This window comes from Sphaerodactylus townsendi, linkage group LG02, assembly GCF_021028975.2.
Source record: "Sphaerodactylus townsendi isolate TG3544 linkage group LG02, MPM_Stown_v2.3, whole genome shotgun sequence".
Classification (NCBI taxonomy): Eukaryota; Metazoa; Chordata; class Lepidosauria; order Squamata; family Sphaerodactylidae; genus Sphaerodactylus; species Sphaerodactylus townsendi.
Window position 1 is genome coordinate 75,601,202 of NC_059426.1, and position 22,329 is coordinate 75,623,530.

Below are 22,329 nucleotides of genomic sequence, written 5' to 3' on the forward strand. Positions count from 1 at the left end.
ACTCGTCCGTGAGGGTGACTAGCCCAGTCTCCTTCCCATGACTAGGCTGGAAGCCAGACTAGAATAGATCCAAGGGTGATGTATCAGTCAAAACACCTGCAGCTTCTCCGCCACTGCTCTCTCAACTACCTTGACCAGAAATGATGAATTCGAGATTGGGCAGTAGTTGGCTGGATCTAAAGGATCCAAAGCTGGTTTCTTTAAGAGCAGTTGGGATGGCGGATGCCCTGAAGGAGAAGGCCTCCCGAATGAGCATCACTGTTTCTCCCCCCGGCCTTTGTCTGAGACTGATAGTGGACCAAGAACCCTGGGAGGCTAGTTCTTTCAGGGTGACAGTTTCTTCCTCCTAAACATAGGTCTTAGTCATACATGCCAGGCACAACCAGATGTGTTTCCGCACTCTTACATTCCTGCTGGGTGACCTTGTGCTAGTCACAGTTCTTCGGAACTCTCTTAGCCCCACCTACCTCATAAGGTGTCTGTTGTGGAGAGAGGAAGGGAAAGGAGCTTGAGTCTCCTTACAGGAGAGAAAGGTGGGATATAAATCCAAACCTCCTTGTCCTCCCCTCCTCCTCCTCCTCCTCCTCCTCCTCCTCCTCCTCCTCCTCCTCCTCCTCCTCCTCCTCCCAGACTTCTCAGATGGTTATTTTCCAAAGAGCTTTCCCTCCGTCATAGCTGAAAAACTATTGGATATGAATATTTTGTCTTTTCAGCAATTCTGATTATTAGTTACAGAATTACTGTTATATAACTACTCTGCAAGAGTAAGAGAGGGCTGTAGATGGAGAGGGTGGGTTGAGAAAAGGAGTCTGAAACCACAATTATTTGGCAGCCTGGCATAAAGGGAAGCCAAATATAGCCAAAGGCAAACAATATAACAAGGTGGTATGTGGCAGATCTTGTGCATATTACCAGCATCCTGGTCTTTATTTATTTTTATTATTATATTTTAGACCACCCTCCCCAGTAGGCTCAGGGCGGTGTACATCATAATTTAATATATAAAACATAAAACAGTAATTCAGTCTGTAATTTAAAACAATCAGTATGGCGACAGTTCCCTCCCCCCAACCCCATCCATGAGGGGGGGAGCTGGATGACATGAGGGTCTGATGGCTATCCTGGCTGGCCAAAAGCCTGGCGGAACAGGTCCATTTTACAGGTCCTGAAGAAACTTTGAAGGTCCCGCAGGGTCCTGGCCTCCTTAGGGAGCCTGTTCCACCAGGTAGGAGCCAGGCCTGTGAAAGCCCTAGCCGGATCTGTTTTGGGCCGGGGATTTCCAGCAGACGCTCCTCTGAGGAGCGGAGGGCCCTGGCGGGGCAGTATGGGGAAAGGAAAGAATGCCGCACCAAGGTGAGCTAATAAGGCTTGTTGAAGCTTGCTCAATTCAAATTCGGAGAATAATATGAGAACAGGATGTTTAGAAGGAAAGAGGTCACTCCACACTGCAATGCTGTTCTTCAGGACATCGTTTATTCAGTTGGTTGGTTTTCTGCCTTCATTCAGGCTGAGTTCTCAGAACAACTGTTGTGTTCTCATGGCAATTCTCCCACTACCTTCACCAAAACTTAAGGATGGCTGCAGAATTTTTCAGTCTGAAGTTTCAACTGCTACAGCTGTGTCACAACAGTGAGCAGCATGTGAATCTGCAGTCACAGCTGAAGCTCTGCACTGCTTGCAGCTGTTTCCATTGGTCAGATGAGGGCCATAAGCTGGCAATCACACCACCACACAGCCCAGTTGCCAACATCCCATCAGTCTCCATGCTCCTTTTGCCTGCTCCTTCATCCTCAGTTTTCCTTTTGGAGCCCACACTTTTGGTCTCTCTGTCCTCCCATACCTCATAGTAATTTTCTTGTGTAATTTTAACCCCTTTGCTGCATCTCCCAACTGAACTACCTACACTTAAATATCCAGTTCCTGTTGTACTCCAGACCATTTATTTGTTGGCCTCTTTTCTCTTTGCACCTAAAACCCACTGTAGCCTCTTACACTTATCTGCTATTCTGCCAGTGAACCTCCTAACTATAAAATGATAAATAGAAGAAACTAAACAGACACTATGTTCTTAGAGGGAAGGGTTCTAAAGGAACAACAATCCACCTCTCTGGGCCTACACTTGGCAGTTCAATAAAGCCCTTGTGAAGAGGTGTTGTCAGCAGGAAAAAGTGACATAAAAACACAGCCATGGAAATTAGTCCAAAACCCCCTGTACCTCTGGATTTCACAGCCATCCAGCTCAGTGATGGAGTCACTGGAAGGAAGAACTTCAGTTGTATACCAGCTTGACCATAGAAACAGAGGATAATGCCAGGAAAGTAAAGCTTTTACTTTGTCTGTTAGAGGAGTGAGGCAGACAAGCATAGCGACAAGAAAAACTCTCAAAATAAATAAAGATATTAGTCTCTCAGCAGTGCTAACAGCCATGGATACTCGTTGCTCAGCTAAGATAAATTAAACTATTGAGAAATATAGGTTTATCATCACAGCACAGACTTTGGAGACTGAACTGATTCTTTGATTAGGGATAAATAGTCTGCGGAACCTGTGGTCATTCTCTACAAGAGAGACTACTCAGGAAAATTGATCTTTTTTACTAGAACAATGTCTTGATATAGAGAGGACGTCAGAAGGCCCTGGGGAGTAGTGCAGCCTCTGAAATACAGTGAAGAAAGCAATCAGTCACAGCAGCATACCCAATTTGAGATATATTTACTGTGGGAGATTTCATGAAAAATAATGGAGAAATGTCCAGCTCTAGGCGAGCACACTAAGGAATATGGCAAATGGAATAATTTCAGCAGTATATGTAAAAACTAATAATAATAAAGCTTATTTATTGATTAATAAAGCTTATTTTATTGATTAATAAAGCTTATTTTATAATAATAAATAGTAATAATAACAAACTAATCAAGTTCAACCAAAAGGAAGCCTATAAGTACCTGGGCATTTTACAGCTGGATAACATCAAGCACGGGAAAGTGAAGACTGCGGTGAGCAGAAAATACACCCAGAGGGTCAGGAAAATTTTGAAATCCAAATTAAATGGAGGGAATACCATCAAGGCCATCAATACCTGGCCCATACCCATCATCACGTATACCTCTGGAATCATAAACTGGACACAAACTGATTTGGATGCATTGGATAGAAAAACCTGGAAGCTTATGACCATGCACTACACCTTGCACCCATGTAGTGATACTGATAGATTATACCTTCCCTGGAGATCTGATGGCAGAGGGTTACTGCAAGTAAAGCAAACAGTGGAGAAGGAGAAACATGCACTGGCCAATTATGTGAATGAAAGTCAAGAACAGGCATTGACTGAAGTGAAGAACCGGCATTGACTGAAAGGCCAGGAAACAAAACAGGAGTACAGAAAAACTGTGAATAAAACGAGGACTGAAAGCTGGCACAACAAAGCATTTTCATGGCCAATTTTGGGAGAAGATCAAGGGCAAGATAGACACTGAAAAGACCTGGCTGTGGTTAACAACTGGAACTCTGAAAAGGGGAACTGAATACTTGATTTTAGCCACCGAAGACCAGACAATTAGGACAAATATGATCAAGGCCAGAATAAAAAAAAATCCTTAGATGATGCAAAGTGAAGATTGTGCAAGGAAGTCAACAAAACTGTAGATCATGTACTCAGCTGCTGCAGAAAGGTTGCCCAGATTGAATACAAACAGAAGTACAACTAAGCAGCCAAGATGATCCACTGAAGTTTATGCAAGAATTACAACATTAGGACAGCTAAAAAACTGGTGGGACCATTGTCCAGAGAAAGTCATGGAAAATGAGAAGGTCAAGATCTTTTGGGACTTTTGAATCCAAACGGACAAAGCATTGGCACATAATACACTGGACATCACAGTGATTGAGGACAAGAAAGTGACCATAATTGACATGGCAATACCTGGTGACAGCAGGGTTGCTGAAAAAGAACACAAGAAGGTCACTAAATACCATGATTTGAAAATTGAGCTTTAGCAACTATGGCACAAACCAGCCAAGGTCATCCCAGTGGTTATTGGCACCCTGGGCGCCATTCCAAAAACAATAGGGCAGCACTCGCAACATCTTCAAATCGACAAAATCAACATGTGTCAAATATGGGAGGCAGCCCTGCTGGATTCATACTAAACTCTGCACATATTTACTAGCGGAGGTGCCAAGGAATAAATTAAGTAGTCTCATTTGGAATGCTCTTTCATTGTTATTATTTTTGTTTTAACCAGGGCTTTGTGCAGGTATTTAGGAGAATTCTCATACATGTTTCTTTTCCGTAGAGATGATTTACAGGCATACAGCTGTCATCGATGGAGAGATGGTGCATTTTGAAATTCTTGACACAGCAGGACAGGTATGGTTATAATTTCATGTATAGTATCACATATAATTGTATTAGATCAAACTCTTGTTTGTAACCCTAAACACTTTTAAAATGTGAATTTTCTTCATATGTTTCTGATTTTGTTCATAGACTCAAGGTTTAGCAGATATAAACCTGCTAGCAAACATGAGGGAAGCATGGCCTTGACATAGTGACAAGAAAGAGGCTCAGAGACCAACATTTCAAGAAGCTTAAAGGCCCATACAAAAGGGGAAGAAATGGGAATAGGTGGGTGTGTGCATGCTGAGATTGAGAGATTACTAGGAAAAGTGTGACCTTAGAGCAGACCTGGGCATTATACGGCCCGCGGGCCACATCCGGCCCGCCGGATGACCCTGACTGGCCCCCCTGCCATGCTGGGGAGCGAGGTGTCTTTGAAAGCCCCGCAGAAGCCGGTTGCCTTGGCTGCCGGCTTCTGCGGGTCTTTCAAAAGCGCCTCGCTCCCCTGCCTTTTGGCCCAGCCCTCCACAATATTTTCTGTTTCTTATGCGGCCCCATGGAAAAAATAATTGCCCACCCCTGCCTTAGAGTCTTCTCTATGGAGACCCAGGTCGCACAGGTGGCAAAAGTCGACTTTTTCCATCTTCGCCAGGCCAGATACTTTGTCCCCTACCTGTTCTGATTGAATCTGGCCATAGAGCTCCTTGCTATGGTCACCTTTAGGCTTGATTACTGTAACTTACTCTATGCAGGCCTGCCTTTAAAGTTGACCCAGAAATTAAAGCTGGTCCAGAAAACAGCAGCAAGACTCCTCACTGGGGCATCAGTATATTACACCTGTCTTACGCCAGCTGCACTGTTTGCCAGTCAAGTTTCAGATCATGTTCAAAGTGCTGGTTCTACTTGTTAAGGCCTTGAGCAGTTTGAGACCCTCATATCTTCAAGACTGTATCTACCTGTATTGCCCACAAAGGATGCTTCTTGGGCTGCAGGCAGGCATGAGGTAGGGTGAGGCCAGAAAAACCAGAGTCAAGGTGGGCAGCACGTGAGGCATAGTCAACCAGCTTGGAGTCAGGGCAGGTAGCAAGCAAAGGCATGGTCAATGTAGTCCAGACATAGGCAGGAGATCAGGCAGGCTTAGAGTTGGAGGTCAGAGAGAAGAAAAGGCACATGACACTTGTTGACCCAGGCAGAGCCAAACCCAAGGCAGTGTTTATATAGAAAGTCCTGGCTAATGAGGATGGGATCCTGCAAGAGTTCAGTCCTCCTCAGATACAGATGCTTCTATCTTGCTGAGCCTTCTGTCATACTTAGCAGCAATGTGAGCACTTCTCCTTTGAGCATCTGCCTTATTGGCTCTTCTGAGATTCCTGATGGCTCTCCCAGCTGCACGGTATCAGATTCTGCCTTAACTTGCAATGAAGTGCTTGGAACTGGTTCTGCTGCCTGCACATCCTCACCAGCTCTGAGACCAAGTGTCTTCAGACTCTACATCAGAGTCCTCAGTGCCCAGGGGCTGGCTCATGACACTTCAGTTGTCGGATGAAAATTTGCTGGTGGTCCCCAGCCCAAAGGACATCCAGTTGGCCTCAACCAGAACCAGGGCTTTCTCAGCCTGGTGGAACTCTCTGTCAGCTACCAAGGCCCTGCGAGACCTTAATTAGTTCCGCAGGGCCTGTAAGACAGATGTTCCACCAGACTTTTGGTTGAAGCCATTCCATGAATGAGTATTTCATCTGTAGTAGCCAGCTCCCAAACCCATATTGACAACAGAAGTTATATTGTTACCATCAGCATCACTGGAATTTTTGCTTGAACCATTCTGCCTGCCCCTTTGTCTCCTTTCTGTCCCTTTAATAAACAAATAATGGAAAGCAGAGAGAAAGAGAGAAATATTTGGCTTGGGGCTTATTAATGCAGCCTTCTGTATTCAGTTTTAAGAACAGCATATAATTATTTTAGTTTCTTTCTACACTAGTGTTTATTTGTGATTTTACAATGTGCTGGTTTTAGCCTATTTTGTCAGCCGCCCTTGAGCCCAGCTTTGGCTGAGAATTGGGCGGGGTATAAATAAAATTAAACAAAATAAATAGAAAAGTATAGGTGGATTTTCACAGTGACAAGTTTCAACCTTATGTTACTGCACAAAGGTTAGCAGATGGGAGCATTCAGATATTATTTGAGCTGATGAAAAGGTCATTAAAATCAAAATACATGTTGGCTGCAATTTCAATAGGAAATATATATATATGTATATGTATGTATATATATATATGTTCTTGGAACTCATGCAGGATTAGTTCTTGCACAGTAGATTTTAAATGGTTTATTACAAGAGTTTTTAATTTGTTTTTGCTTAAATCCCAAATAAATGCTTAGTCATTCTGATTCAGCAGTTAACCTAGCACTAAACTAGGTTAGCGCTAGGTAAATGTATGTTGACTAAAATGGATGCGGAAGATTCACTTTTTTATTAATTCTAATTGGATAAAGTGAGCTTTAAATTGTGCTAAGAGATGAGTAATCTACACGAATTCATTTTGAGAGTGTGCCTGTGCTTTGTGTTCACAGGATCTCCTGCTGACTATTTTGCCCTTCTGTTTTGTTCTGCATTCTACTTTTCATAACACCAACTTTCTGAGGACCAAACTAGACGTTCACTGGCAGACAAGATTTAGAAATGGGGTCACCCCTAAACAGTAACAAGGCCTGGTGGATGAAGTGATTTGCATTTGAGGAGCAATGAGTAAAAAGGATCTACTTGTCCTTTTCCCTGCCCACCACTGTTCTCTTCCCTTTTATGTAATGATGAGGCAAACCACACGTATAACACTGTAGAAAAAACAGATGAGGAAAGGGGGTTGCAGGGGAGAAACCCACTCACTCCCCACACAACCATTGTTTCTCCACTATCAATCAAATTTCCTCCCACCATATTGTATCTGTTTGCCAGTGACCAGGGTCCCACCCCCAAGCCTGCTGCATAATGTCTAGTTGGGTCCTTCCTGGCCACCCCTCTTCCTTTAGTTAGCTGCATGTTAATCTGCCAGGTTTTCAGCCATAATTGATAGTTGCCTGTAGACACACTCAGCTTTTGGCAGAGAAGATGCTTTACTGTGTGCAGAGTGTTTTGTGATATATTTTTTTGTCCTAGGAGGAAGACTCCTTACAAATAGAAGAGAAGATTAAGTGGGGAGATGGCTTTGCTGTGGTTTACTCTGTCACTGACAGATGCAGCTTTGACGAAGTCATGAGGTTGTGTTTCCTCATCAACCACATCCATTCCAGCCCGAAGAGGAGCAGTGGGAGTGAGCAGCCACCAGTGGTGATCATTGGAAATAAGAAGGACTTGCAGTTTGACCGGATGGTGACCTCTGAGGATGGGGAAAACCTCTCCAAGGCTTTGAAGCATCCTTTCTATGAAATTTCCACCCGGGACAGCTATGAGGAGACTGTGATGGTGTTCAACACCCTGTATAATGAGCTGATGAAGCAAGGGCATTTTTCTCCGGGGACCTTCAAGAGACGAGCTGTGTCTAAACTGATGGAGAAGATCCCAAGGATTCACGCCAACTCGACCCTGAGCTCAAGTGGCAGGAGCCTGAGCTTCAACTCCTTCAGAGACTATATCCCAGAGTGAACTTTTGCACAGCCATTTTGCGGTGGCAAATAATGCATACATGGACCAACAGGACTGGGCAAAAGGAAAGCTGCAGAAGTGGTTGCTCCAAGTCTGGAGTCCTGTACATAGTTAGGAAGGGTTTTTCCCCCCCCAATGAACATTTTTAATCCAGGAAGGTCATAGGGTGACCTTAGACTGATAGTGACAAGGGGCTAGATAATATTGGCAAAAATGTATCACCTCTTCTCCTTTAGAGACTGGTCTTTTAAATCCTGACCTTCCTTGGGCCCCTCTTCATGTTATCACATGATGATAGTTATTCAAGGGAGCAAAGAAAGCTTTAAATCCAGACCAGGGCACTGAACTCAGGCCTTTCTGAACATCATCGTATCTTATGGGGATAGATGGTGAAGTCTACATGCAGTAGCAAGGCAAAGTTTAGTAAGGCTCACTTTCATCTCCATCAGAACAATGTTCACAGCTAACAGAATTATATTTATACTTCATAATTGCTGTTGGATCTACTAGTAATTGCTATGGTACAGTCTTGCTTATCTAGATGTAGTTGGAAGACATCGAAATTAGTGGCAAGATTAGAGGTCTGGATAAAAAAAATGATGTGTACAGTGGGTTACAGGAATATAAGATGGGACAGATAATAAATTCAGATAATCTGTAAAGGTATAGAGCTGAATTGACCAAATGACCCTCAAATTCAATTCAATGCCATTTTTTTTGAGGCAAAGTGATCAATAAGATTGCCACACAAATATACTCTGTCCCACCAAAAGATAAAAATGTAGTTCTGCATTGTTTGGCAGAAGTGAAAGCAGTGTGCTTCTGTTGTAGAAAAAAGCCCTGATATCAAAATGGCTGCCATGGATAAAACCACCTTTATCTCTGGTATTCCTTGGGCTATCACAGTAGTTTGAACAACATTCTGCTCAGTGGCTCCTAAGGATTCTCCTCCACTAATCAGTTTCCTTTCTTTTAAAAAAAAATTAGGATCCTCTCCTGATTTTTCCAAAATGGCTGCCACATGTAAAACACCTGTATCTCTGGAATCCCTTGGGCTATTACAACAGTTTTATCTGCATTTTGCTTGGGGTCATCTAGGGATTGTACTCCACCCATCGTTTTTTGAAAACTTTCAAATGTTGTCATTTTTTCCCCTGGTCCTCTAAGATGGCTACCACCTTCTTTCAGTACAAAGAAGGTCCAGGAAGTGGCTGCAGAATGATTCAACACTGAGGTTCTACCTTTCTGTGAGACAAGGTATAGCTTGGTCATTGTTTTGGTGTGTTTGTGTGTGCGCGTGTGTGTGTGACAATGTTAATGTTGTTATCAGGGAATATATTTAATCCTGTCTTTTAAATAGACTTCTGTGAATGACAGACTCATTAAACTGTCAATACCAAGTCAGTCCAAGTGGGACTGTTTATTCTGAATGGCAGCCGTCCTGCAACAATTTCATTTCATTCTCTTCTAATCTGTATTCATTATGCCAGTTTACCTTTTTTATTAACTGGAGAAATGAGGGATTGAACCTGCCAGTGAGCTGGACAGCCTTTCCCCATGCTATTGATTGTGTCCTTTTCTAAGAGCTGCATGGATCCGCTCCTCACAGGCTCCTGAGCACTTGCTGTTTTGGGAGGACAGGGGCCTGATTTACTAACCCAGTTAGTTCCTCAGAGGCTTTCACCCAACCTCCCACTCTGCTTGCCACCCACTTCTGGGTGGGCAACACAAAAATATTCCTAGTGCTCAGACATTCAGAGATTTATTCAAATGTTGAATGATCCTCCTTAATTCTGATGGCACCAAATCTGCTGACATTTCTCTAACTCATGAGTAAGAACATAAGAACAAGCCAGCTGGATCAGACCAGAGTCCATCTAGTCCAGCTCTCTGCTACTCGCAGTGGCCCACCAGGTGCCATTGGGAGCTCAGTAAAGCTCCAAACTATGGCTGGCTTCTTTTCCTGACCGTTTTTACCCAAGAAAAAAAAATCCCTGAAATGAATAAATGTCCTGTAGTAAAAGCAGCTGCCTCCTTTCAGCAAGTTCAAGCGAGTAGACTCCTCTTGAAATCTTGTTACTTTCAGACCAGAGAAATACCATTTTACTGTCTGTCCCCCTCACCCTCCGAAGCTGTGTTACTTACTAATTTTATTTTGTATTGTAAATTATGTTGTCTTCTGCTATTGGAAGGGTGACGCGGGCAGGAGAAACAGATGGCACAAGAAATATAATTTGGCTACACCAAAAGGTACAGAAATGCTGAAGCTGGAGCTAGCTGTTATTAAAAGACCAGAACAACTCATGAAGGTTTGCTTCTTGGTCGTCACCACCTCTTACTGCCCCCCAACATCTCATCACTAGCTCAGCCCCTCCACCTCTTGCTGACTTATGAAGGATCCAGAGCAGATACACGAAAGTTTGGGAAGCTGCAATGAACTGCAAGAGAAGGGAGGGAATCATACCTGCTCCATTCCTTCTGTGGGGGATAGGCAGTTTTGAGATATTGACTGCCACCCCCCACCCCCAGAATATGCTGGCTGAGGCCACTACATCACCTTGCCTCATTGTAGAGCCAGCCATACTGCAGATGCGTGGATGTCTTCAAAAGCAGCAGCCCTGTAACTCCTCTTCCCCTTTGCTTCATAATATCTAGGAAAGGCTGGGGTTGCCAACCTCCAAGCAGGGCTTGGTGTGTTCCAAAAGTGACCATTGATCTTCAGACTGCAGAGATCAATTTTCCTTGAGGAAATAGTAGCTTCAGAAGGTGGAGTTTATGAAATCGCACCCCTGCTGATCTCCCTTCCCAAACTCCATCCTTCACAGGTACCACCCCCAAATCTCCAGGAATTTCCTTAGTCAGAGTTGGCAACCCTGAGTAAAGCAAATGCATGGAATGCTCCTTTTTCCACACCCACACTGCTTCACATCGTTGGCTGCTTCTTATGGTTACAAGGGGACTCCAGTTGTGATGGCACCATTCCATGCACATTACAAGGTGGGGGTGGGGAGAGGAACTTTAGGGTGCTGCAATCACTTGGTCAGTTCCGTGTATGGACAAGCCATATTGCCCTTGACCCGCAATGGTGCCTTGCTGATGTGTACCAAAGATGCAGAGATCCTTAGGCTGCTAGGAGTGATATTCTGTGTGCTATACTGTATCTTCTTTGGTGCAGTACTGAACCTGACTTTCTAGGGACTTCTTTCAACATCTGCATTTAACATTAAAGTGCTGAGGTGGCAACACAGACAGTTTTGGTGCCATCAAGCCCAAAGATGGACAATGCAGATCAAGGCATAATAGGTGTATTATTGCCATATATGGAAGCAAGAGGATAGTAGTAATGGAATCCAGTTATCTTTAATTTCACTTACCTATACAGTGTGAAAAAAGCTATATAAGGAGTTTCCAATGGTAGCCCTCCTGCAAAATAGTTTAAGGATCTCCTGAAACCCCAAGAAAAGATCACAGAAGGCCTTCCTTCCTTCCTCCCTTCCTCCCTTCCCTTCCCTTCCATTCCGTTGGATTATTCTCTGCACTGCATTGCTCATAGCTGCATTTCTGGTTCTTGGACAGCCTAATCTGGTGGTGGGGTTAGCTTTTGGAGCCAGCATGGGGGGCACTGGCATGTTTGCCCATCTGGCAGTTACTCTGGCAGGGAGGGCAAACTGGAAGGCAGGCAGCCAGGCACTTCAGAGCTTTGCAGCACCAGGCCCAGAAGAGCCTGGCCTCACAGAGCCACACTAGCCTAAAGTTGTACACCAGTGTGGCTGGGGGTGGTCTAGGAGCATGCCCAGAGGCGGAGCAGACTTTAGTTGGCTTCCATTGGGCTGTCAGCCCAGGATTGTCCCCACTGTAGAACCCATTTTAGACTATGGAGGGCGTTCAGGTTGCTGGAGTTTTCCTGATTTTCACTGCCTCCTTGCACTGCCTGAAAGCCCTCTGGAAGCAGCACAGCGGCATGGAGTGACACCATCTCCAGTTGCCACGGCCTCTGTATTGAGCTGTTAAGTCTATGTTCTGTTTCTAGGTCAGAAGCAAGCTTAATAATCAGAGGGAATAGCTTGGGATATATTTCAATACTTAGAAGTAGCTGTCATTATAAAGGTTTGGCAACCTCTGAACTACTGAGCCACTGCATTAGCTACTAACCCTCCCTGCCACTGGCCTTAGTGTCTCCATAAACCATAAAAATCTGACTGGTCTTTTTTTGCTTCTTAAAACTTTCATGACATATGGTTGTGAGACATGGACACTGTCAAAAACAGATAGAAGAAAAGTGGATGCTTTTGAGCTATGGTGCTGGAGAAGACTTTTACAAATCCCATGGCCAGCTAGAGTCACCAACAAAACTGTCCTGGAGTGTATTAACCCAGAGATTTCCCTGGAGGGCAAGATCACTAGACAGAAGCTGACCTACTTCAGCCACGTGATGAGGGCAAATTCACTGGAAAAAGAGATGCTACTCAGAATGGTCAGTGGTAAATGGAAATGGGGTAGGCCAACGACTGGTTGGAAACCATTAAGAGGGACATGGGCATGAACATCAACCAATTGAAAGAAATTGTGACAAACAGGGAAGCATGGAGGGGACTGGTTTACAGAGTATCCAAGAGTTGGACACGACTAAACTGATTAAGAAGAGAGAAAACTTTTTTTCCTGGTCTTCTCCTCATTGTGTAGGATCAGCACAGATCCAAATTGTTCTTCATATTGGTTGATGACCATCTGTCGTGACTGAATCAGGGCACCACTCCCTAATAGATGTGAGTCTCCTGTGCTCCTGGTGGGTGCTGCAGTACACATGCAGAAGTGGGGGCAGTATCCTGGGAAAAAGCAGGTACCTTTGCTTGTAGAATGTCTTTGGAATCACCATAGGAAGCCAGAAGTGAACTGCACAACCTTCACTGGTCCTTGTCAGCAATGGGGATTCAGAGGGCTGGCAGCTCTAGGCTACAGGCTATATGATAAAAACACATCACTTGTACAGATTTAGAGCTGGCTGGTGCAGGTTGATATAAGATTCCCTTAGAGACTAGGTGCAGGTTGATATAAGATTCCCTTAGAGACTATGCTATGGTAGTCCACTCCGGTATTATATTTCAAAAGGGCTACAGTGCAGTAAACCATTCTTTAAAAAGAAAAGAACAACCATCTCTTCAAAGGGAAAATTTAAAAGATAAGTAATAAAAAAGAAAACAGCCTTCTCAATCTCCCCCCACCCCCACCCCTCACCCTACTGTATACTTTTAAAATGTCAGATGAAACTTTCAGGTTTTGCTCTCAGAATTATCCTGGAAGAATCTGGCACAATTGTTTGTGTGACAAGTATTTTAGTTGGGCAATAAAATGTTGTATTGCCAGTTACTATTTTGTCTCTTTTGAGGAAACCACCATTTCCGAGCAAGGTTTCCAAGAATCTAATCCTAGAAGATTTCTATGGGAGAAGGATATGACTAGAAGACTTCTTTTTATAGGTTAGCCAAAGAAAGAATTCAAGATTTTGAGTTTGCAAGATGATGTTTTATTTAAAGCCTGATTGTAGCAGCTAGCAGAAATCCTTCTAAGGGACAGACCAAAAGCACTTGCTGGAAGCTGCAAATGTATATTAGCAGCAGTAAACCTTTATTAGGCATAAATTATATTGGCAGCTATATTTGGATGATCCCCCCCCCCACAGATAATAATGATGATTCCTGTAAGATGAGCAATAAAGCAATCTTACTTTTTACTGCTACTCATGGTGCCTTCACCTAGATTTAGAATATCTAATAGCCACAAAGTGTCACGCCATCATGGCTCTGAAAATGTTATGACTACAGATTCATGTGGGTAAACGACTTCACAATTTGGCATGCACAGCTTGCCTTGCTAAATAACAAGTTACCTTGCTAGATAACACATTACCTTGCTGGATAGTCATTTGATTTTCAGTTGACAAATACTACTTAATTTCTCCCTAATCCCATTTCTTCTCTGGGCCTTTCCCCACTCCCTTCCATCCCCCCTATGCTGCGCGCTGCTCTCAGCGCACGGCATCCCAGGCGTCCCCACGACCCCGCGCTCTGTGCGGGGTCGTCAAAAGGCGCCGTTCGGAAGAGCGCCTGGGATGCCACGCGCTAAGGGGGCGCGACAGCGGCAGCGTTGGGGCGGCTGCGCTGTGGCCACCCCTGCCGTGGGGGAGGGAGGAGGAACCCCGCGCTACTCTCCTCAAGTAGCGCGGGGCTTACGGTAAGTGGGGAAAGGCCCTCTGACAGCGCTATAATCCTACTAGTGCTAAATTTTCATTACATGGCTGTTGAGCTGACCATCTCACCTGCAGCATCAAGCAGCCATATTTATTATTTTATTATTTTTATTTATTAATTAGGTTTATAGACCGCCCTCCCCCGAAGGGCTCAGGGCGGTGAACACGCACAGATAGAGCACAATAACAATTTAAACCACAGCATCAATAAATACAGGCTCTAATAATTAAAAATAAACCCTATCTCATCTTAAAAGCAGCATTAAAATTGGTATTAAAACAAGAATGGCATCTATTATCAGTTCCTCTAATCCCAAAAAGAAAGAGGGGAGAGACGGTAGAATCCACTTGATGTTGTATAGGGAGGGGGCCCCCATCAACGGCTAGCCTCCCCAAAGGCCCGGCGGAACAGCTCCGTCTTACAGGCCCTGCGGAACTCGATGAGATCACGCAGGGCCCGGACTGTTGGTGGAAGGGCGTTCCACCAGGCCGGGGCCAGGGCTGTAAAGGCCCTGGCCCGGGTGGAGGCCAGCCGTATCATTGAGGGGCCAGGGATCGCCAGTAAGTTGGCCACCCACAGAATACTTTTTTAAAAATACAGGTCATTTCCCTTCTTAGTGAAGGAATATACCCATCCGTTCAAATATCTGAAGTCTACAGAGGCATTGTAAGGGACTGCTGCTGTGTGTATGTACAAGATGATTCAAACAGGAATTAACGAGCTAGTGCCGTGTTAGAGCATCAGGCTAGTACTGTAGAGAGCCGGTTCTGCATCCCTCCTCTGCCATGGCAGTTCACTGTGGACTCTTGAGCCAGTTACTCTCAGCCTCATGTACATCATAGAATTACTGTGAAGAAAAATATGGCAAGGAGTGTTCTGTGGGCTGCCCAAAGCTCTTTGGAGGAAGGATTGGGTGAAATGTAGCAGAACTGAAATGGCCAGAGATTTCAAAGAATGTACAGTGGTACCTCGGTTTTCGTTGACTTCGGTTTTCATCGAGTTGCCTTGGTTTTCGTCGGTGTGCTCTCATCAGCCATTTCCTGCCTATGATTTCCTGCTCAGTGTCTTGTTGTGTGAGCTTCCAGAGCCTGCTTGTTGGCAGTGTGATCTTCCAGAGTGTGGGATCCATACAGAGCCTTAACTTTTCAAGTTTGGTATTGGGGTTTTAAGGCAAGTGATTTATTTTTTGCAGTTTCTAAAGGAATTTTTCTGCAGCTTGTAAAGGCAAGGATTTGCTTTGGGTAAACCCTCATCCTGCTTATTTTCAGTTGCATGGCTGGGTGGGCTTTCTTAACTGTTTTGCACTTTCTTAACTGTTTATCAATGAAAACCGAGGTACCACTGTATTCAGAGAAATATGAATATAGGCTATTTCCCCAAATACATTCTCTTTGAAATCCCAAGGGGTTAGATTACTGTATTTTAAGGAAGTACAAATGTTTGTTATTTAAATTTACATACTGTATTTGCTTTTATTGCACCTGTAAAACTGATGGCAGAAATCTTAAAGGCTTGAAGAAAAAGAGAAATGGTCATCATTGCTATTGTTTGTATGAGTGGTAATGGCGATTGTGTTTTGAATAAAACATTAATTAGTAATATCCTTTGGCTATCCCATTATAGACATTTACATGCAACTTAGCTGTAAAATTCAGCTGCTTTTCAGAATTTACATGTAAGAAAAGGAAATTCTAATCTTGGGTCTCTCTCTGGTTAAAGCATTGCAGAAGATTTTCTTGCATGGCGTTCCAGGCACATTTATGTGTTACAGCGTCTGCTTGGCATGCAGAAAATCCCAGCTTCAGTCCCTCATATCTACAGTTGAAATGGTCAGACAGTAGGTAATGTGAAAGACCTCTGCCTGATATCCTGGAAAGTCATTGCCAGTCTGCATAGACAATACTGATTTTGATGGACTGATGTCTGATTCAGTCTAAGATGGCATCATGTATTCATACACATACTTGGTTCAAGCAGGGCATTGGTTGGAGCCCTCCACTGATCCATGCAAATTGGAAATGTGACTAACTGTGGAATCCAAAAGGGAGGTGGATTGAAGCCATACTGGAAGCAGTGTGACCCTTGCACCAGCATCATTGCCACTTATACTGTCCAAATGGGCATGGATGCCAACGCAGGGGCAGAAACGGCAGTGGTTGGGCAACACACAACTTCACAGCAGGCGAATGCAGAAGTTTTCCCCTGCGCCACTGATCCTCTGATGCAGGAAGCCATGCTGGTGTGGATGGGGACATCTTGATGGTGTTTCCAGAAACAGGGCCAACTTTAGTTGGCTTCCTAAGCCCTTTGGGCCTGGAAGCACTCCCATATGCCAACACTACTTTGTGCATGCAAAATTGGTGGCACAGTCCATTGTAGGTTGGGGGTGTTCGTTTTTTGATCACCCACTGTGGCACTGAAATCCTATTTGGAGATAGTGCAGCTGTGCCACTGCTGCACCATACCCAGCAGTGGCACAGCCCCCACCTCTTTTGGATTGGGCTGTTAGACCACACCCAGCTCTTCCATGCCTTCTCATTATAGGAGATCAGCAATGTAGGACAAATTGTTTTTCAGAGAAGATTGGCTGTCACTAAGTACTTCTCTTTTTTTAGTACAAAAATCCCTGATGAACCTGTGATAAATCCCAGAGTTCCATGGAACACAGTTTGAAAGCTGGCTTATTACTGGAAAATAAATTTTCTTGTAGGCTTGAGTTTCATGGCAGTTTCCTTTTGTGACTTCTGTTGTCCAAGCTTCCATTCCAGTCTTAGTTAAGGGCAATTAGTTGTGCTTACCTAGCAGCTCCAGATCAGGATCCCCAGGCACATCCAATTGCTGCCAGCTCAGTAGGGCCCAAGTGAACACTGTGATGCTGATGGGAATGTGTTTCCCGTGTGCCTCGTCATCGCCTCTGTCAGTGGAAAACTGCTTATCTACATGGATCTCCCTTGCTGGATCAGGATATCAGTGTTTTTCTAAATATAATTCAAAGGAGTCTGTTTACTTGTTACAAGTTATAAAATCAAGACTGTTTTGTTCTCAGAGCAATCCACAGTTTCAGACTGGAGGGTTACTAGATTACTTGGTTTAGTATATTGCATTTGTACTTATAACTAGTGTTATAATATCTCTTTTAGCATGTTCATACACTTTTGTTGTACTAACAATATAGTGCTAAGCAGAATTCTATCCTTTTAAGTCCATAAAAGTCATTGGCCTTAGAAAGGTTTAACTCTATTTAGGATAGCTTGGTATATGTTCATTACATTTCTGGCACAGAAACCAGAAGAGACCATTCTTGTTCATTTATTGTCCCTAGCTGGTTACAGAAAAATTCCTCCAGTGTTTAGCTTTGTTATTTGTGATACAGATAAAATGACTTGCAATTTTGGATGAAATAGCTGAGTGAAGTATTAAACAGTTGTATAACTGGGTTCTTTTCCAAGAATCCAAACATTTCCCCCCACTTCCTTAACAATTCTAGTTGTGTTCACTTCTCTACAAGTGAGAGGGTTCTTTTTGCTATATATATCTATGTACATGCATTGTTCATTGTACTATTCGCAAGAAAAGTTAGATAAGTGCCATATAAAGTGCGTCACTGTCGGACTTACATCAATTTCTCTGTTTATTCTCATTCTTTGTTTTAAATCTAGGCAATCTACACGACAGGGCAATTTACTCTTGACTGGGTATTCTTAACTGTAATCTTGGTATGCTTTTACTGATCCAAGTTGCCAAGATAAGCAAATAATTTTTAAAAAATATGACATAGCTGTCATAGAAGAAAGAGAAAACACAGGAAGCAGTGATGGGAATGGGAGCATGGCACCCATATTTATTTGTTTTGAAATCACAATTTTGTTAAATCAGTTTCATGTCTTTGGGAGCATCAGTTCATTTGAATATTTGAAATACCAATGTCAGCTGGTTTCCAGTGGTACTGGCAGTGCTACAACTACATTCAAAGACTTTGGAACATTCCACTGACAATAGGAAGCATGTCTTTTTCCCAACCTTTTCATCATTGTATGAATATACACATTAGCTGTTCCTCTGTATCTCATAGTGTTTTTTTTATTAACGATGCTGAATAATCTACAATTCGTTATCCACAAATCAGTGAGATGTCAGGAAAGAACAAAGAGAAGTGAATTTATAGATCTTCTCCCCATAATTGCCCCATTCATGGACCTAGTTATACCTGATTCTCACAATGGAGATAATCTTGAAGATTTCTATTTGGTAAAAGCCTCAAAAACCACTCGCTATATAAAAGAAGCCTGATGTTTGTGACAGTTTCGTTTGAAATCACCATCTTTTGACTTTAGGGACTAATTCTCATGTTTTAAAACTCTACTTCTGGGATTTTAGGAGTGTGATATCTTTTTTTAAAATTACAAATTTGGAGGGGCAAAAATGCCAATGTTTTCTGCTCCTTTGTGCTCATGGATGCTGCTTCAGAGAATTGCTTCACAGGCCACCTGTTGCATTCCTTCCCTTGACCCAGGAATGTTCTTTCTGCTTGTCTTTTACTCCATAGGGAATAGTAACGGTGTCTGCAGAAACCAAGGTCTTGAAGGACATTGCGCTTTCCATTTTCGACAGAGATCAGCTGACTCTTGCTGACTCACTTAAACATTACTTCTGAAGAAGCAGCTGCAAAAAATGCTTTTTCCAACTCTATTTAGCATCCCCTATCTAGAGTTGGTTGATCTGGCCACCTGGATCCATGCCAAGGTAACCTTGTGACTAGATTTATTATAATGCACTTTACATAGGTCTGCTCTTAAAGTCAACTTGGAGATGCTAGTTTCTACAAAACACTGCATCTTGGCTACTATCAGGAGCTAGGCAGAGCATGCATAATAAAGCCATTCTGCAGTCACTCCATTAGCTGCCCATCAGTTACCAGGCTCATTTCAAGGTACTGGATATCATATATAAAGCCCATCATGACCTAAGGCCCTCATACCTACAGAACTATCTCTATCTCCTTGCAGACGGCAGGCTGATGCATAAGCAATGTTCTGGGGAACTGCCATTGTCTTTAACAGAAAATATTCCTTTAAAAATAAGGAAGAGGCATTTGCTGTTCTTGCAGAACAACCAAGCTCCTGTCATATTGGTGATTGTGGATTTTTGGACTGTGCAACTATGGTCTGGTAGTTTTTCCTCCTAACATTTCACCTGCATCTATGGCTGGCATCTTCAGAGACATATCACTTGACATAAGAAGGCAAAACATTAGGAGCAAAAACTACCAGACCACGGCCACACAGTCCAGAAAACATATCTTGAGGGAGATATAGACATATCTTGAGGGAGAGTAGGTAGAGATAGCTCAAGGGGGGCACTGATTAAAAGTTTAATATTTAAATATCTAAACAAAATCAGATATGAAGGCAGGAAGCCAGCAGGGGGATGGGGGCTTTCCAGTGTTTTGCACTGAGTGTCATATGTACTAGGACAGAAGTCATGGGTATGCCCTCACTGCAATGAGCTCCTGGAACTCAGGGAACGTGTGCATTCTCTTGAAGCCAAGGTGGCAGACCTGGCACAGCTGAGAGAGGCAGAGAGGGTGACAGACGAGGCTTTCAGGGTCCTAACAGCCGGGTCCCACTCCCAAGGTGACATCTCTTCAGATGCCATGGAGAATGAAGGTCTTGGGGACGGAGGGTGCCAGTCTGAGGTGGGGAAAGATGCTCCCTTAGATGGGACCCCTTCCTTAGCTGGTGATCAGATATCCTCTCGCACTGAGGATACCCCTCGGGGAGGTGGGGGGCTCCTCGTAGTAGGTGATTTGATCATTAGAAATGTAGAGAGTTGGATTTGTGAGAAGCGTGATGACCGCATGGTGACTTGTCTGCCTGGTTCGAAGGTTGCGGATGTCACACTTCGTCTAGATAGGCTGATAGACAGTGCTGGGGTGGAGTCAGCAGTTGTGGTCCACATTGGCACCAATGACATTGGGAAATGTAGCTAGGAGGTTCTGGAAGCTAAATTTAGGCTGCTAGGTAACAGGTTGAAGTCCAGGACCTCGAAGGTGGCATTCTCAGAAATGCTACCTGTTCCATGCGCAGGGTGAGCTAGGCAAGCGGAAATTCAGGGTCTCAATGCGTGGATGAGAAGGTGGTGTAAGGCCGAGGGTTTCAGATTTGTCAGGAACTGGGGAACCTTTTGGGACAAGGCAGGCCTGTACAAAAGGGATGGGCTTCATCTTAACCAAAGAGGAACCAGGCTGCTGGTGCTCAACATTAAAAAGGTAGCAGAACAGCTTTTAAACTGATCCCTGGGGGAAAGCTGACAGGAGCTGAGGTGACTTCAATTCGGAATGCAGTGTCCATGGGGATGCAGACAGAGAGGGAGGTTTTTCTAAATCAACCACATACAAGTGAGGAACATAGCAATGTGCATGTGATAAGGGATAGTGTCTACAAAAGACTTGAGGGCAAAGCACATAAATCCCAGGTTAGGGACAGGGACAGGGCATACAGGTGTCTCTATGCTAATAGTAGAAGCCTTCGACCTAAAATGGGGGAGCTGGAGTACAGAGTTTTGAGGGAGGACATTATTATTTATTATTATTATTTATTTGGATTTCATAGACCGTCTCATCCCCGGAGGGCTCTAGGCGGTTTACAACACAACACATAATATCCAACAATAATTTAAAACACAATTACAAGCCTTAACATCAATAGCAGCGTACAGAATCCTAAAAACAGAGTCAACATTCCAGCTGAGCTTTTATTACTGTGTTTATAAATAACCTCCAAGAATCTTGGAAAATTTTGACTCTCTTGATTTTCCTTTTTAGCTTCCTGCACACTATCCCCCTCATCTTGAGAAATTTCCCTTTCTGAAGGCTAATGTAACTACATTAGTAGTTGTCACTTGTTCGCATGTAGAGATACTGAATCTGACAGCATTGTGGTCGCTGTTCCCTATCGGCTCAACAACACTGACTTCCCGCACCAGGTCCTGGGTCCCACATAGAATTAGATCTAGGATCACCTCTCCCCTGGTTGGTTCCACAACCATCTGCTCTAAGCCACAGTCATTTAGCATATCCAGGAATGCTCTCTCCTTACTATGACCTGAACATGCATTTTTCCAGTTTATATGGGGATAGTTAAAATCACCCATTACCACTACATTTTTGCTTTTGTTGGCCTCTCTAATATCTTTTTCCATCTCAGAATCCTCTTGTGCACTTTGGTCAGGGGGACAATAATATATTCCTAATATTAAACTATCCTTCACACCTGGTATTGATCTCCACAGTGCTTCTGTAGGGGAATCAGCTCCCCTTGCATTGTCTATTTTATGTGACACTATGCTCTCTTTTATGTAAAGGGCAACTCCACCCCCAATGCGCCCTGTCCTATGCTTCCTGTAGAGTCTGTAACCTGGAATAGTGGCATCCCACTGGTTCTCCTCATTCCACCATGTCTCTGTAATACCCACTATATCCAAGCTTTGCTAAGATATAACTATCTCTAACTGCGTGAAAAACAGATGGGGTGTTTTTATTTCCACCAACCTTAGTGTGCACCAACCTGTCTATACTGCAATATGACTGTCAACAGGACCATTCACAGGCAAAATGGAATGTGTTTGCTAAGCACTTACTCAGATATCCCCAGCCCGGCACTCTTCCAGTCTTGACTGACTGTTGTTTACCTCTTGGGGTTAGTGTCTGCTTTAGAGAGCAGATATTATTCTTCAGGCGTGCAATCATTAACAACCCAAAAAATAAAAAAAGAAATATCAGCATCATTAATTTTAGAAGCAACTGACTGAAAAACTTCTACAACCTTTGCCAAAATGGTTTGTTCATCAAAGGAAGCTTTTGCTGAAAATATTGGCCTGAATGTGGGTGATGTTTATAAGACCTTTGTCAGTTTTTCCTCAAGATCAAACAAAAATGTTTCTGACTAGCTCTATTAAGTTAATCAGTCTGGTTTCAGAACTACGAGGCTTGCCTGTTCCACAACGCTTTCCTGTCACTGTGGGAATGGGAAAGAGCCTGGCTGCCTACCAGCAGAGTATTCTCCAAGAGGACCCTGCAGGGAAAGTCTACAAAGGGAGAA

At 43.6% G+C, this 22,329-nt stretch overlaps 1 protein-coding gene across 1 annotated transcript in view; it reads left to right on the plus strand.

Moving 5' to 3' along the window:
* Nucleotides 1–9,382, plus strand: part of LOC125426473 (ras-related and estrogen-regulated growth inhibitor-like) — a 45,873-nt gene extending 36,491 nt beyond the window's left edge. Inside the window, exons 3-4 of the mRNA XM_048484773.1 lie at nt 4,299–4,372; nt 7,497–9,382. Of these exons, the coding sequence (XP_048340730.1) occupies nt 4,299–4,372; nt 7,497–7,982 (560 nt within the window). The 3' untranslated portion in view covers nt 7,983–9,382. The remainder of the gene's footprint in view (nt 1–4,298; nt 4,373–7,496) is intronic.
* The last annotated feature ends 12,947 nt before the right edge of the window (nt 9,383–22,329 follow it).